The sequence below is a fragment of the Chrysemys picta genome, chromosome 7 (assembly GCF_011386835.1).
Source record: "Chrysemys picta bellii isolate R12L10 chromosome 7, ASM1138683v2, whole genome shotgun sequence".
NCBI lineage: Eukaryota > Metazoa > Chordata > Testudines > Emydidae > Chrysemys > Chrysemys picta.
Window position 1 is genome coordinate 96609195 of NC_088797.1, and position 16516 is coordinate 96625710.

Consider the following 16516-nt stretch of genomic DNA (forward strand, 5'->3'; position numbering starts at 1 on the left):
TATTGCTGACACTCCGCTAGCCCTATTCCACACACTGTTTACCATCTATTCCTAATCCCCCCCACCCATTTTAGGGCTTTAATTTATAATCTGATTTGCATGAGCAGACAATTGTACTCATGCATAGTCTCATTAACTTTAATGGGACTTCATGCAGGCTCAAGGATCCAATCACACCAATCAGATTGCAGAAGTGAGGCCTTGAATTGTAAACTCTTCTGAGCAGGAATTGTACCATTATTTGTCTGTAAAGAGAAGAAGGATTATCTTCTGATTAAGAAATTGGATTGGGTCTCAAGAGATCTTGATTCTGTTCCCAGTTCTGTCACGGACTCCCCTGTGGGACTCTGGGCAAGTAACAATTTCTATTCCTTCAGTCCCCCAATTGAGAAAAACACTGCCCTTTCTTATAGGTGTACACTAATGTATCTGAGGTGCTCAGATACAACAGAGATGAGGGCACTGAAAAAACAGTAAATAATGGCCATATACACTTATAGCATAATACTGTGTAAAATAATAACGAAAACAAAAATTATTAGATCTAGTTATTTGTCTAAAATAATGAGACCATTCAATTCATAAAAAAGGAGCTCTTATCTAAATATCTGACATTACAGTACGAAGAAACATTTGTCTTCTTGACAACTATGGCATAAACTTTAATTATTGGGATGGTGACTGGAACATTTCTAAAGAGAAACAAATACTGATGTTTCTTTTGTAATATGGAATATTTCAGTTTATAAGCATTTTTGCCTTCTCACCAAACTGACACAGATAGCCACTTCTTCACAGACTGAATTGAACAGGAAAGCCTCCGCAAGCGTACAGTACTGTCACCTATCTCCGCCAGTTCCACATAGGGGAATATAAAGTACACCTCTACCTAGATATAACGCTGTCCTCGGGAGCCAAAAAAAATCTTACTGCGTTATATGTGAAACCACGTTATATATCGAACTTGCTTTGATCTGCTGGAGTGCACAGCCCCTCCCCCCCCCCCCCGGAGCACTGCTTTACTGCATTATATCCAAATTCATGTCATATCGGGTCAGAGGTGTACAGTACACAGTGCAGCATTCTATAATACAAAGATTTTCTGTACTTAATATTGTTGTGTAAAGTTTCAAAACAACAAAATTTTCCTTTATTACCTTTCAGCATCGTTCTTCCAGTTGACCCTCCAAAGATGTTTAGAAGACCACTTCTTGCTCCCAGTGATGTAGTTGCTTCTAGCAGAGCACCAGTGATAAAGTTAGAGAGTGACGTCCTTTGTAAAGTGGCACGGTATTCAGAGCAAGCACTTTCTACACATGGTTTTACAAAAGAGACATTTTTGCATCTGCGATCTGTATTTAGTGTTGGAAGCTCTCTCAGAGGATGGAGACAATATTCAAAAGTATCTTCCGCCGCCTCTTCCTCCTTCACTGCATTGTAGATCTGTGAAGAACATAAAAGCATGAAGTATTAGTTCAATTGCTGAGGACAATAAATTGAACCTCCCAAAAAAACATCAGCATGATTTCTTGTAAAAGTTCAGTGGGCTCAAAGAGCAAACACTCTACTAGCTAGAACATTGTATTTATGTATTAAACTGGAAAATTCTAAGAATCCAAACCTGATTTGCAAAGATTTTGAGTGTGGATCTTAAACTAGCTATTTAAATAAGGCTGTTTCCTAATAGAGTGCTTAAAAAACTACTTTAGAGTGTCCCAATCCAAACAGACATTACTGTTCATCATATTACTAAAATATGCCATGAAGAGAAACTCAGCCAACATTTAAATTAATGATTATTGACACTATTATAAGACTAGACATTTTTTGGGTAATGAATGATGTCCTATTGATTTCAATGGCAGTTTCATTAAGAGGTTATTTTTTGGTTTAGGGATTTTTTTTAATCAATAAGAACAATCTTTCAAAATGTTCTGGTGTCATGCTCATTACCTACATCCAGCATACAGGGCCGGCTACCGGTCCCTCGGTACCTCTCAGCGGGAAGGACCTGCCGCTGAATTGCCGCTGAAGAATGAAGCGGCGGCGGTAGAGTCGTGGCGGAAGTGCCACAGATCACGGTCGCGGCTTTTTTATTTTTTGGGCTGCTTGGGGCGGCAAAAACCTTGGAGCCAGCCCTGCCAGCATATGCCTAGATTCTCTGCCTAATATTGGTTTAGTTCTCTTTTTTCAATACACATGCTCAGACACTAAGTTAATTCTATGGCTTAGCAACCAAGTAATTTTTGTTTACGTTAAAAGAGCCTAATGATCAAAGCAAAAAGCTTCCAGAAATCTTTTTCATGTAATGTACAAGTAAACACTTGATTTTTCACATTCTTATATGGCTAAATTGCCAATTAATATTAATAATCTGTTTTAAAGATTTACTTTTTGAAATTAAATAATGTGAATTAGCGAACCAAAAGTTAATGTAGCAAAAGGTCATCTAAATAGTTACCAGTATGGATACTGAGATAGCTTACAAAGGCCTGTTCCGAAAATAGACAGTAGTGCAAGCAATTTACACCTTTGGAGTTAAATCATTATTCTCACTTCACTCAATAAATCTACTCTACCTGAAATAATTACTTCTGAATTTAACATTTAAGTAGTTTTAAACCCGACAAGTTAATCTTACTAATGCTGTAGATTAAGGAAGGAATTTTACTAGGTGAGAGACTGACTGCATTTGCTTTGCTTTTTAAAAATATTTTATTAGCTCTTGGGTTTCCTTTCTCTTCACCCTCACAGCAAAGTTCACTGCTACAGTATTTCCAGAGATGGTGACATGAAAGCAAAGAGAACAAATTATAAAGAAAGGGGAAATCTAGATACAGAGCAGCAGAAGATAGGCTACTCAGGATGAACTGTGAGGGAAAGTATCAACAAAATGTACAAACACAAACGTTTTCCCATAAATACGGCATCCAAGGTTGTACTAATGTTACTAGAATATTTTTTATAAATGCAATGGATTTTTCCTCATACACTATGTACGACACTAAGACAAATTCTGCTGCATTCTGAAATCAGAATGGAAGTGCATTTGAAGGGAGATTTTCAAAGTTACAGATGGTAGTTACAGCAAAGAGTCCTATGGCACCTTATAGACTAACAGACATATTGGAGTATGAGCTTTCGTGGGTGAATACCCACTTCGTCGGATGCATGTAGTGGAAATTTCCAGAGACATCCGACGAAGTGGATATTCAGCCATGAAAGCTCATGCTCCAATACGTCTGTTAGTCTATAAGGTGCCACAGGACTCTGCTGCTTTTACAGATCCAGACTAACATGGCTACCCCTCTGATAGATGGTAGTTATGCACCTAACTTCAATGAAAGTCCCTGGGAGGGGTAAGCACTTAGCTCTCATTGTATCTTCCTCCTACAAATGACTTGATCTCCATAATACTCTTAGCACTAATTGAACAGATGAGAGAGTCCTGAGCGCAGACCACCTTGTAAAGGTGCATAGGTACTGTGATATCTGGACCCAGACCATTAGTTCAACCCTTCAATAACTTTGTACTGTGATTCCATCAGATCTTGCTAGCTAATCAGTATAAGGCTGGTTCATTGCTTAGACACGAGACTACCAAAAAAACCCTAGGTGGTCGAGAGTGGTGCTAGTGATTCAGGCACTTTTATTTAACCAATGCCCTGGAGATACCATCTTCCGGATAAGATGCAAAACTAAGACACTTTGTTCCATTAAAGATCCCTTTTATATTCGACCTGGGAGTGTTAGCCATGGTGTTGTGGCCAAAGTCCAACTTATATATGCATTTCTTTTTACTACAAAATTTCCCATCCAGGGGCAAATGTACAATCTTTATAAAAGCAATATAAAATGGGGTCCAAGGTCCCAAAATAAGGACTCTCCCAAGCCACCACAGCTCAGACTATAAAGTTATACCAACCAATTACTCATTACCCCTCCTAAAACATATAAAATAGATGAGTCTTGCAGCACAACCTGAAGGTTAACAAATCCAGACTCTGGAACACCAACAGAAGCAAATTCCAGTGTCAAGGATCCCTCACTGAAAACACTCTACATTCAGTCCCATCACAATTAAACAGAGCAATGTTAGTTCAGTCAAGTTGTCCTTGCTCTTCAACACCAGCTTTTATTTTGATTAGACTGGAGGCAGTCTTCTCAGTTCAAGGACCTCGTCCCTGGATCTTCCTCACCAAATTCCTCTAACTATCTGCAAGTTTTGGTGTAAGGCTATCAGTTCATGCTTGTCCACTTTGCCTTCTTTATTCACAAGCACTTCCTATTTAGGTTTGTTTGTTTTTTTTAAATTCATTGATTTGTTATCATTAACAAAATGGCTGCTTCTCTCAGATATATTGGGCTGAATTCTACTTGTTCTTTTAACTTTCATATATATATAATTAATTATAATGATATATAAATATCAATTCGTAAAGCACTTTGTAATTTTCAAGTGAAAGACATGCACAGTAATGTAATGGTAGCACAAACAGTACTACTTGCTTGACTGTTTTTTTCTAGGTTTGCTTTTGGTCAAGTGCCCTTCCCCTGCCCCTCAGTAGTGTGTTTTACTCCCAATGCCTCCTCACGCATATTTAAAATTAGAATTTAACTTGAAATTACGGGAAAATTCTATCTATAAATGTGTGCATTAGGCTTCAATTTACTTCATTGGCAAACCCCACTCCATTTTGCCATTTCTATATTATATCAATGGGAGATAAAACAGCAACCATTAGTGACAGAGGGTCCTGTGGCACCTTTGAGACTAACAGAAGTATTGGGAGCATAAGCTTTCGTGGGTAAGAACCTCACTTCTTCAGATGCACTGCAACCATTAGTGGTTTACTTTCATTTATTTTACCATATGGCAACATGAACACAGTTTTACTACAGTACAACTAGACTAGACCTATAGCTAAAGGCATGGTTGTAACATGCTTAAAACTCTAAACATAATTTGAACAGATGCATAAAAAGAAAAATTAATGTGGTGATATTTTTGATACCTTGTACCAATTCTGCAGTCTTCATTCAGGCAAAACACTCATTGAAAGCAACTGATGTTTTGTTTGAGCTAGTGCGGCAGAATTTGGCCCCCAATTAATACATTGGAGTTCATTTGGAGCCATAATATTTGGGACTCAAATATAATGCAATGTTTATTAAAATAAATATTTTAATCTTAAATTTAGTATTTGTTTATTACCAGTACAACAACTTTGTGGAAACAATTTCAGTTTTATTTAGTCTATGATATAATAATAGTAAATTATGTAATTGATAATTTAATATCACATTTAGTAATGCAATTCAATTACTCCCGGACAGAAAACTCTCAGACTTGTTAATACAGAATATAAACCCACAAATGATCTCCATGGATTTAATCTTTTCCAAGGTGAGTCACTTCTGAAGCTCTTAATTTTATTAGAAATACAGCATCTGTGACTCATAACCCAATATTGAGGCAACCTCACTGACCTCTAAGGGCTCTTCCTTTCTAAAATTAGAAAACAATGAATGAGGTCTTTAGGCATTTGATGTCAACAGGATGAATCAAACTTAGCCTATTACTAGATAACAAATATAGATTTCTTAACTCCAGTGAGAATTTGATTGTGGCATTAATGTAATAGTATACTGAAATAAAGGCATGAGACCGTGTCACTTTTCCATAATTAATATTATTTTTCATCTTGTTTCTTAACTTTTTCTAACATTCTATGTAAAGCATTAAGGTTTTAATTGTGGCACTTTATTTTATTTTTTTAGAATACAACTGTTTTCTGAATTCTACACAATCATAGAATCATGGAAGATTAGGGTTAGAAGAGACCTCAGGAGGTCATCTAGTCCCACCCCCTTCTCAAAGCAGGAGGTTGGACTATATAGGCATGAAACTAGTTAGTTAGTTCAAGAAAAGCAAGAATGAACTCTAAGCAAGAACACAGTCCTAATTTTTACCAAGGAAGAAAAGGTGCTCTCAGAGGAGGTACTTCTGCCAGTAAACAACTGCAGGGAAAACGGGGTGATTGTACGCCACACATTTCAAAATGGTGTAACAAGAAATGCTGAACACTGAGCCCATGGAGACATCTCTCTCTCTCCATGCTGTTCAGGAGAAAAGGGAGTTCCTCCCCCACTGTATTCTACACTATACCATATAGGCCTATACATATTACTTTTTAAAAAAGCTTATGAAAAGAATGTTAAGGTTGCAAAGTCAAGCTCACAAAAGTTAGGAAATGCCAGAATTAATGTTGCCCATGCCACCTCAATCCAGCCCCCATATATATATATATATATATATATATATATGCATATCATATGCATTATGATACAATCTTTAAGTACATGATCAAATACTATTTTTTCCACAGGACCTCTGCCTCATTTAGCACGCAGGATGGAGTGTGCTCACTGAATGGTTACTGTAGATATGTAATTATTTCAATCCTCATAATTTGATGTTGGCCCCATGCATTATTTACTGCATATCATCCAAGCCCTGCACTGAAAACAGAACTATTACTTTCCTCAAGGTTTTTCTATAGTGATCTCATATATCTTAGCTCTTTAAAAACATGAATGAATTTATCTTCAAAACATCCCTTTCAGGTTAAGTAGTCATATTATCCTCATTTTACACCTGGGTAACTGAGACACAGATTGAACCTAAACTTGTCAATACTAGCAACAAATTTTGAATACCTAATTTGAGAAACAATGGGTTTTCGGAGTACATAGCATTGTATAGCACTTTATATGCTTATTGCACAGCTCTTATTATCCTCAGTTGTCGCTGTGAGTGCTTAGAGCTTCTGGAAAGCACAATCTAGGTGTCTCAAAAGTTAGGTATACAGAAAATGAGGAACACACTGTGGCCAGCTGTGAAAATGTTGGTTTATGTGTATGACATTGCACTCCATATGCTTTATGGAAATATGTTTATGAATATGATGTAACTGGAATATGCTTTATGCAAAATGTCTCTTGTAAGGTATCATTACAAAGCTTACAATCTACTGAGTGTGGTCATCCTATTTGTATGCATGTATCATTCTTGTATCTGAAGTTAGAAATATGAAGTATAACTCATTAATGGTGGTTTAGAATCTTGATGGCTCCCACTGACTAGGACAATTGGTTGTAGATGGTTTATTTACCTGCAAGCCTTCCTGTGTACATGTGGGCCAGCCCATGGGTAATGAAGAATGAGGTCTCACAGGACATGTGACCATGTTACATGATACTGGTATCCATCTTAAATCTGGTACTTTTCCATTTAGAATAAGGGATGGGGACCCAGGGAGTCAAAAGATTCCCACCTTGTGCCAAAGCTATAAAAGGAGAACAAAGGGGGCCAGTCATGAGAAAGCCCCTGCTTAACACCTAAGATGTCTACTGAAACTAACAAGGACTGTACCAGAGGAAAGGATTGGGCCCAGACTAGGAAGGAGTCTAGTCTGTGAAAGAAGCTTATTGAAATATCTCTGAGGGTGAGATTTGACCTGTAATCAATTTCTTAATGTATTAGGCTTAGACTTGCATGTTTTTGCTTTATTTTGCTTGGTGACTTACTTTGTTTTGTCTGTTATTACTTAAAGCCACTTAAATCCTATTTTTATATGTAATAAAATCACTTTTGTTTATTAATTAACCCAGAGTAAGTGATTAATACCTGGGGGAGCAACCAGCTGTGCATTTCTCTCTATCAGTGTATAGAGGGTGGACAATTTATGAGTTTACCCTATATAAGCTTTATACCGAGTAAAATTGATTTATTTGGGGCTTGGATCCCATTGGGAACTGGGTGTCTGGATGTTGGAGATAGATGACCTGCTGAGCAGTTTTTGGTTAAAGTCTGCAGCTTTGGGGGTGTGGACCAGACCTGGGTCTGTGTTGCAGCAGGCTAGTGTGCCTGGCTCAACAAGGCAGGGTTCTGGAGCCCCAAGCTGGCAGGGAAAACTGTCTCAGAGGTAATTTCAGCACATAGATTCATAGATTCATAGATTCTAGGACTGGAAGGGACCTCGAGAGGTCATCGAGTCCAGTCCCCTGCCCGCATGGCAGGACCAAATACTGTCTAGACCATCCCTGATAGACATTTATCTAACCTACTCTTAAATATCTCCAGAGATGGAGATTCCACAACCTCCCTAGGCAATTTATTCCAGTGTTTAACCACCCTGACAGTTAGGAACTTTTTCCTAATGTCCAACCTAGACCTCCCTTGCTGCAGTTTAAGCCCAAAACAATATATTTTCCCTAATTTTGTTCTCAGAAATAGCTAAACTTTTTTAGCTAAAATATTAAAAGAACAAAACAAACCAACAAGAAACTTGAGGCTCATACCCATCCTGGAAAATTTCAGGCCAAGTGTTAAGTATGCCAAAGTTATAAGCAACCAAAACCATGATCTTACAATGGAAAGCACCATACACTGTAACTATAGGTGTCACTAACTGTAATGCCTATAATAATATGCTCAATTCCCAATGGTATAGGTGTTGCATGGGCAATTACTTTGAAAATATACACCGTAAGTTCACAGATAGATAAAATTAGACAGGGTCACATTTAAAATCTATTTTAATTGATAGTTTAAGCAAAAACTGTTACTAGCATTTACTAATTATAAATTATATAACCTTTACTCGAAGAGCAAACATATCAGTAGATACTGAAACCTCTCCAAAGTATAGGCAGTGTTTCTCAAGACTTGGCTCTGAAGATACAACATGTTCTTCTCTCAGTAAATCAAGAACCATTCATATGTAACACATATATACCATTTAAAATTAAGAGAAATTAATTGTAAAAATTCTAGATCTTACACTAGGTCTAGGATTTTGTTACGATTAGTTAATTACATTCAGACAGGGACAAAATCAGTGGCACGAAATGAGGCACGAAATGAGTTACACTTAGCAAGGGACATAAAAGGTAACAAGAGGTTCTATAAATAAATTAGGAGCAAGAGAAAATGGAAGGAAACTGCAGATTCACTACATAACGGTGAAGGAGAGCTAATAACAGATGACGTAAAGAATCTGATGTGTTTAATGCCTATTTTGCTTCTGTCTTCACTAAAAAGGATAATGGTGACAAGATACCTAACACAATTAATACTAGCAATAAGAGGGAAGAACGGGTTAAAAATATTCAGATAAGTTAAATGTAAATTGACCCTAAAGTACTTGAGAAACTAGCTTGAAGTAATTTTGGAACTGTTAGCATTTATCTTCGAGAACTCACAGAGAACAGGTGTGGTCCCAGAAGACTGGAGAAGGTAAACATAGTGCCAATCTTTAAAAGGTGAATTATATATCATTCAGCCTAACTTCAATACCTGGAAAGTTACCTGGAACAAATTATTAAACAATCAATTTCTAAGCACCTAGAGCAGTGATTCTCAACCTATTTACCATTGTGGGATGCATATACAGCGCGCCGTGTTATAGCTGCACCACACAATATATATACTACCTGTATTGGTCGGAGGATGTCACATGGGCTGCAGCTGCATGCTGACTGGGCTGCAGGTGGCCTGTGGACTGAGAACCACTGATCTAGATGATAATAGGGTTATATTAGCCAGCATGGATTTGTGCCAAACTAACCTAATTTCCTTCTTTGACATAGTTACTAGCCTAAAGGATGGGGGGAAACTGTAGACACGATATATCTTGATTTTAATAAGGCTTTTACTTAGCAAGTCCCACAACACATTATCACAAGCAAACTAGAGTAATGTGGTCTAGATGAAACTACTATAATGTGGGTACATAACTGATTGAAAGAACATATTTAAAAGTAATTAATGGTTTGCTGTCAGACTAGGACATATCTAGTGGGGTCACACAGTGGTCTGTCTTGTGTCCAGTACTGGTCAATATTTTCATTAATGACATGGATAGCTGAGTGGAGAATATGCTTACAAAATTCATAGATGACACAAAGTTGGGTGGGGTTGCAAGCACTTTGTAGGTCCAGATTAGAATTAAAAATGACTAACAAATTGAAGAATTGGTCTGAAATTAACAAGATGAAATTCAGTTATGACACATGCAAAGTACTTCACTTAGGAAGGGAAAATAAAATGCACAAATACAAAACTGGGAATAACTTTGCTAGGCAGTAATAATGCTGAAAAGGATCTGGCGGCTACAGTGGATCACAGATTGAATACAAGTCAAACATGTGATGCAAAACTGCAAAAAAGGCTAATATAATTCCAGGGTATATTAACAGGGGAGTTGTATGCAAGACACAGGAGGTAATTGTTCAGCTCTGCTTGGCACTGGTGAAGCCTCAGTTGGAGTACCGTATCCAGTTCTGGGTGCCACACTTTAAGAAACACATGACTGCGATTGGTTGGGTCACAGAGACCCCTTGGGACTGCTACCTCTGAGCCCATTTTCCCTGGCAGCTTGGGATTTCAGTACCCTGTCTTGTTGAGCAAGACATGATAGCCTGCAACAAACACAGACCCAGGTCTGAACCACGTCCCCCACAAGCTGCAGACTTAACTGAAAACAGCTTAAGAAGTACTCCTGTATCTAGCACCCAGACACCCGGTTCCCAATGGGATCCAAACCCCAAATAAATCTATTTTACTTTGTATAAAGCTTATACAGAGTAAACTCATAAATTGTTTGCCCTCTATAACACTGATAGAGAGATACGCACAGCTGTTTGCTCCCCCAGGTATTAATTACTTGCTCTGGGTTAATTAATAAGCAAAAAGTGATTTTATTATGTATAAAAAGTAGGATTTAAGTGGTTCCAAGTAATAACAGATAGAAGAAAGTAAATTACCAAGCAAAATAAAACAAAAACACGCAAGTCTAAGCCTAATACAGTAGGGAACTAAATGCAGGTAAATTCACCCTCACAGATGTTCCAATAAGCTTCTTTCACAGACTAGACTCCTTTCTAGTCTGGGCCCAATCCTTCCCCCAGTACAGTCCTTGTTCCAGCTCAGGTGGTATGTAGGGGATTTCTCATGACTGCAGCCCCTTTGTTCTGTTCCACCCCCTTATATAGCTTTGGCACAAGGTGGGAATCTTTTGTCTCTTTGGGTCCCCACCCTTCCTTAGAAATGAAAAAGCACCAGGTTTAAGATGGATTCCAGTACCAGGTGACATGGTCACCTGTCCTGTGAGACCCCAAGACTTCATTCTTCCCCGCCCGACTCACAGGAAGGCTTGCAAGTAAACAGAGCCATCTACAGTCAGTTGTCCTATTTGATGGGAGCCATCAAGATTCTAAACCACCATTTATGGCCCACACTTTACATAACTAGAATAGGACCTCAGAGTTACATTTCATATTCCTAGTTTTGGATACAAGAATGATATATTCAAACAAATAGGATGAACACACTCAGTAGATTAGAAGCTTTGTAATGATACCTTACAAGAGACCTTTTGCATGAAGCATATTCCAGTTACATTATATTTACACTCATTAGCATATTTTCATAAAATCATATGGAGTGCAACGTTGCAATGACACATTGGAGAAAGTGCAGAGGACAGATACAAAAATTATAAAAGAAAACATGTCCTATGACGAGAGGTGAAAAAAACTGGACATTTTTTGTCTTTAGAAAACAAGACTGAAGGGGAACCTCATAACAATCTCCAAATGTGTTAAGGTCGGTTATAAAGAGGATGGTGATTGATTGTTCTCCTTGCCACTGAAGGCAGGAAAGAAGTAATAGACATAATCTGCAGCAAGGGAGATTTAGATTAGATATCATGGTGAAAAATTCTAACTATAAGGATAGTTAGCACGGGAATAGTCTTCCAAGGGAGGTTGTAGAATCTTCATCACTGGAGGTTTTAAGAACAGGTTGGACAAACACCTGTCAGGGATAATCTAGGTATAGTTGGCTTGCCCCAGCACAGGGGGCTGGACTAGATTACCTCTCAAAATCCCTTCCAGCCCTACATTTCTATAATATTATGATTAATGCTGAATACATGTCACACCCGGCAAGTTCCTGCATTGCTGGGAATACAACATATTGTATTTTCAGGGAAGAGTCTTAAGAAAGATCTCCAGACCTAATATTGTTGACTTTTTGCAATCTCTTTTTACATATCCACCACTGACAATTTCAATACAACTCTCCCATTGACTTGGAAATAACACTTTGAAAATATATTATCTGTAGTAGCTGAGAAAGGTGGAAAAGGGCATTTAGAATGCTTATAACTTTTCAGATCAGATCTAATAAACTTCAGAGTTTGTCAAATTTCAGATTTTAAAAAGTGTCAATTTCTCACTAATTGTTGTATATTGGTCCTGCTTAAACTGGAACAATGTCTCATGTTGGTTACTTACAAACATTTAGGAGTACTTCAGGTGTAACTAGAGTACAGCATAGCAATTTATTTATGTATACCACATTTACTGATAAATTACGGTCTCTAGAATACTTTAGGAACAGGCATAGTTAGTCTTTCTAGCTTGTTCTGAAAAATATTTAGTTAATGAAAATAATTACAATTTCTAAAAACTGCAGTTACCTTCCCAAAATACTTTAAAAATTGGGTTCTGCAATTTATAAAGGCATATTCTGTTGCCTACTGCTGCCAAAGCAAAGAAACCGTTTGTTGACAGAAATAGGCGACAGTGTTTTGTTGAAGAGATATATATAGAATAATGGTGCTAATCCCTATTGTATAAAGTAGACTTCAGGGCACTTGCTGTCTCCAAAGACTCTGCGTTTCATATAACATTTTCTAACACTGTCTGTTTTGATGTGCTAAAGCACTGAATATGTAACTTCTGCTTTATGTAGATGAAAAAATACAGATTGACAATGTACATAATTATAGTTAACCGCAAATAACTGCAATCCAATTCATTTTTACCTATAAAAGGCTAATTTACCTGTTTTATAAGTGCTCACAAATTTAAATTTACTGTAGCAAAATTTCTCTTTACCAGATGAGTTTATGTGAACTTAAAACACAAAAATATAGTGAGGGGCCATCAAAATATTACTTGAGAACTTGGTAACGCCATCTGCAAAGAACCATGTATTTATTTTGTAACATTTGAACATGTGCCAAGAATTACAGGTGACATCTCATACAAACTAGTGTTCTAGTTCTTCACTTTTTTTCCCACCTCAAACAGTGAACTATACACAGATACCCAAACCTCCTTTATTCCATAGCTTCTATAGAAGTCCAAACTGATAAAACTGCCTTGATCAAGAAAGACCTAATTTAAATGTATGGGCTCTGAATACAATAATGTCTAGATGGTTCAGGTTACTTAAGGCACAAGTAAATACCTACAATTGCTGGAGGACTGAAGAGTTTATATCTCTGCATGCAAACATAAATATACATAACTTTACTCATATGAGTAGGCTCATTGGTTTATGCACATGTGTATTTGTAGGATCGAACCATTATAAAAATGTTTATACATGTTATTTATGTAATCAATTTCTATATTTCTGATAGATATGGTTCCTGTTGCTTTGTTATTGAGTGTAGATACAGCTCCCTTTTATTTTAATCAGAGGACTGCCTCCAATAAAAGGGGCCCATTAAAGAAAGGAGCACAGAAGGGACATGATGGAGTTAAATGCCAGAAATATGCAGATGACACCCAGCATTATACCTCCTTCACGCTGAATGCATACAGCACCATTTTGCAGCCACACTAGTACCTAAGCAAGACCATCACTCACAAAAACAGCTGACTGAAGATAATGCCATGGAAGATTGAAAGGATGTTGGCAGGAAAAGGAAAACAGTTTAAACATCAAAATATCATGCTGAGGGCATCTGTGCTTGCATTGTCAAGATGTTGCACAGTTTCGATCAGGGATGGGCAAACTATGGCCCAGGGGCCACATCTGGCCCTTCAGACATTTTAATCCAGCTCTCGAGTTACCGCCGAGGAGCTGGGTCCGGGGCTTGTCCCTCTCCAACGCTCCAGCCGGGGAGTGGGGTCAGGGTCTTGCCCCGCTCTGTGTGTGCTGTGGCTCCGCGAGGCTCCCGGAAGTAGTGGCATGTCCCCGTTCCGGCTCCTACGCATAGAGACAGCCAGGGGGCTCCACACGCTGTCCCCACCCCAAGCACCGCCCCCGCAGCTCCCATTGGCCGGGAACCACGGGAGTGCAGGGGCAACACCTGCGGACAGGGCAGCGTGCAGAGCCGCCTGGCTGTGCCTCCATGTAGGAACCGGAGGGGGAACATGCTGCTGCTTCTGGGAGCTGCTTGAGGTAAGCACCACCCAGAGCCTGCACCCTGACCCCCTCCCATGCCCCAACCCCCTTTCCCAGCCCTGATGCCCCTTCCACCCTCCGAACCTTAACCGCCTGCCCCAGCCCAGAGCCCCCTCCCACATCTTGAACTCCTCATTTCTGGCCCCACCCTAGAGCCCACTCCCCCAGCCAGAGCCCTCACCCCCTCCCACATCCCAACCCCCAATTTCATGAGCATTCATGATCCACCATACAATTTCCATACCCAGATGTGGCCCTCAGGCCAAAACGTTTGCCCTCCTGGTCTAGATGCCCTTCACTACTACTGGACATGCAAATAACAGCAACCAAAACCACATTCTTCTATCTAGCTATCAAATTATGGTCCATTCTGACAGATGTGAACTTAGCCAACCAATACCATTCATGATCTCTATCTTGGCTTGACTACTGTAATTGGAAATTAATATGATGGGCTAGAAGAGGCTCCAGCAGTTATAGAATGTTGCAGTCTATGCACTAAATAACTGTTTGACAAGAACACATTACCCCAGTGCTCTAGAAACTATCTTGGCTTCCCCCATGATCTCAATATCAAACTCAGTGTCTTCAAAGCTTTTTATTTCCTGAGACTCACCTCTCTCACATTCCACTATATAACAGTTCCCATGAGTATCGAGAGCAGGATATGGGTCAAAGGGTGCTGCTATACTATGGAACACTTAATTTATCCCAGATTACTTGTATTATCAGTGCAGAACTCAGCACAGATTTGATTACAGCAATGAGTACTGAGCAAGATATTCTTATCTCTAACACCATGATGAGCATATATATGGATGGATAAAATTGTGTGTGCCATAATTAATACTTCTCTGGATTAACTTAAAAAAAAGCATTTTTGTGGTTTTTTTACATGACATACCCAAAAGGAAAAGGATTGAAAGTGGGCATCTGTCTTCTGCGTGCTACTGTACCCTCGGTGCCCATGAATTTAAATATATATTACTGCTTTAAAGAATTTCTTGTTTTGTCTTGTCTTGTTTTTTTTAAACTCTGAGTGGAATCTTTCGTGGTTAATAAAGAGAATATAGAAAAACTAATACAAAATTATACAAAAAACTCCCAAAGGGCAACTGGTCTCTGACACAAAAATGAAAATTAGTATTAGGAAATGTGATTAAATTCAGCAAGGAATTCCATCTATATAATCTCACAAATAAATCTGTATTTGGGAAATAACTGGAAACAAGATGACTTAATAAAATATCTAATCAATCATTACTTCACTACTAAAAAAAAAACCAACACTGAGCCTTGCTTCTAAAAACTTAAAATGGCATTTGCAAGGCAGAATGTTGATAACCTTTTGACATTAAAACTTATTTACAGCAACAACTGACATTACTATAATTACAAATTCATTTAATTCATTTGAAAATAAACAAAATTTTAGAGAAAAATATGCAGTTTCTATTTAGTCAATTATAAGATAAGGATGATTCTGTCCTTGTTCCAGATAGGTTATTGTAGGTTTGCAGATTAAGAGAAGCAGCGGCTTAAATACTGTTGCAGTTCTTGGCACTATGGGATACGACTGATGTTCCTCCAAAACAAAACATGACTTCCTGAGCATTGCTGTATTCCAAATATTGGATACCGAAGTTTTCAAGAATATCTGTTTTGCTTTTTTAAAAACGTCTATGTGACTCCCTATGTTATTAAAATGGTTTAGCTGTTTCTCTTTTCATATTTTCTTTTTATCTCAGGTATTTAGTTTAGGACCTTAGGGAACGCAATTATTTTGCCAAATATCTAACAGCTGTTTATTGTGTAAAGTCCAGAACATTTTGAAACAAGAATATGTCACATATTAATTCTGTATCCTAATATAGGACACTTTCTCTATAACTTGATCATCATCATAAAGATACAGCATACCCAAACGTAAGGGTAAAACTGAAAGCATGCATAAATATGTTTCTTACTACTATATGGTTCTTGCTTACTGCTATGGCCAAAACATGAAGGTTTATTCCTTTGAAATTTTACAGAAATGTAGATTATTTGACATATATCCCAAAGTGCAACATAGTATTGATAAAATGTACATAATAGACTGAGCTTAAGTTAGACATGGTTGGTTGAATGGTAACAATATTATCTTGCTATAATATGACACTATCATGAAATTATAACAGGCAATCTCTGTATAGTAAAATACTATATTCCTATTATGTATAGACTTGATTTATCAATTTTTTTTTT

The 16516-nt window shown here is 37.9% G+C and overlaps 1 protein-coding gene across 4 annotated transcripts in view; it reads right to left on the reverse strand.

Annotated features, from left to right (window-relative positions):
• Positions 1 to 16516, reverse strand: part of PLCE1 (phospholipase C epsilon 1) — a 329780-nt gene that overhangs the window by 175907 nt on the left and 137357 nt on the right. For all 4 annotated transcript variants that reach the window (XM_065552073.1, XM_024107295.3, XM_065552074.1 and 1 more), the window contains one exon: positions 1158 to 1443. In XM_065552073.1, coding sequence (XP_065408145.1) covers positions 1158 to 1443 — 286 coding nt within the window. The remainder of the gene's footprint in view (positions 1 to 1157; positions 1444 to 16516) is intronic.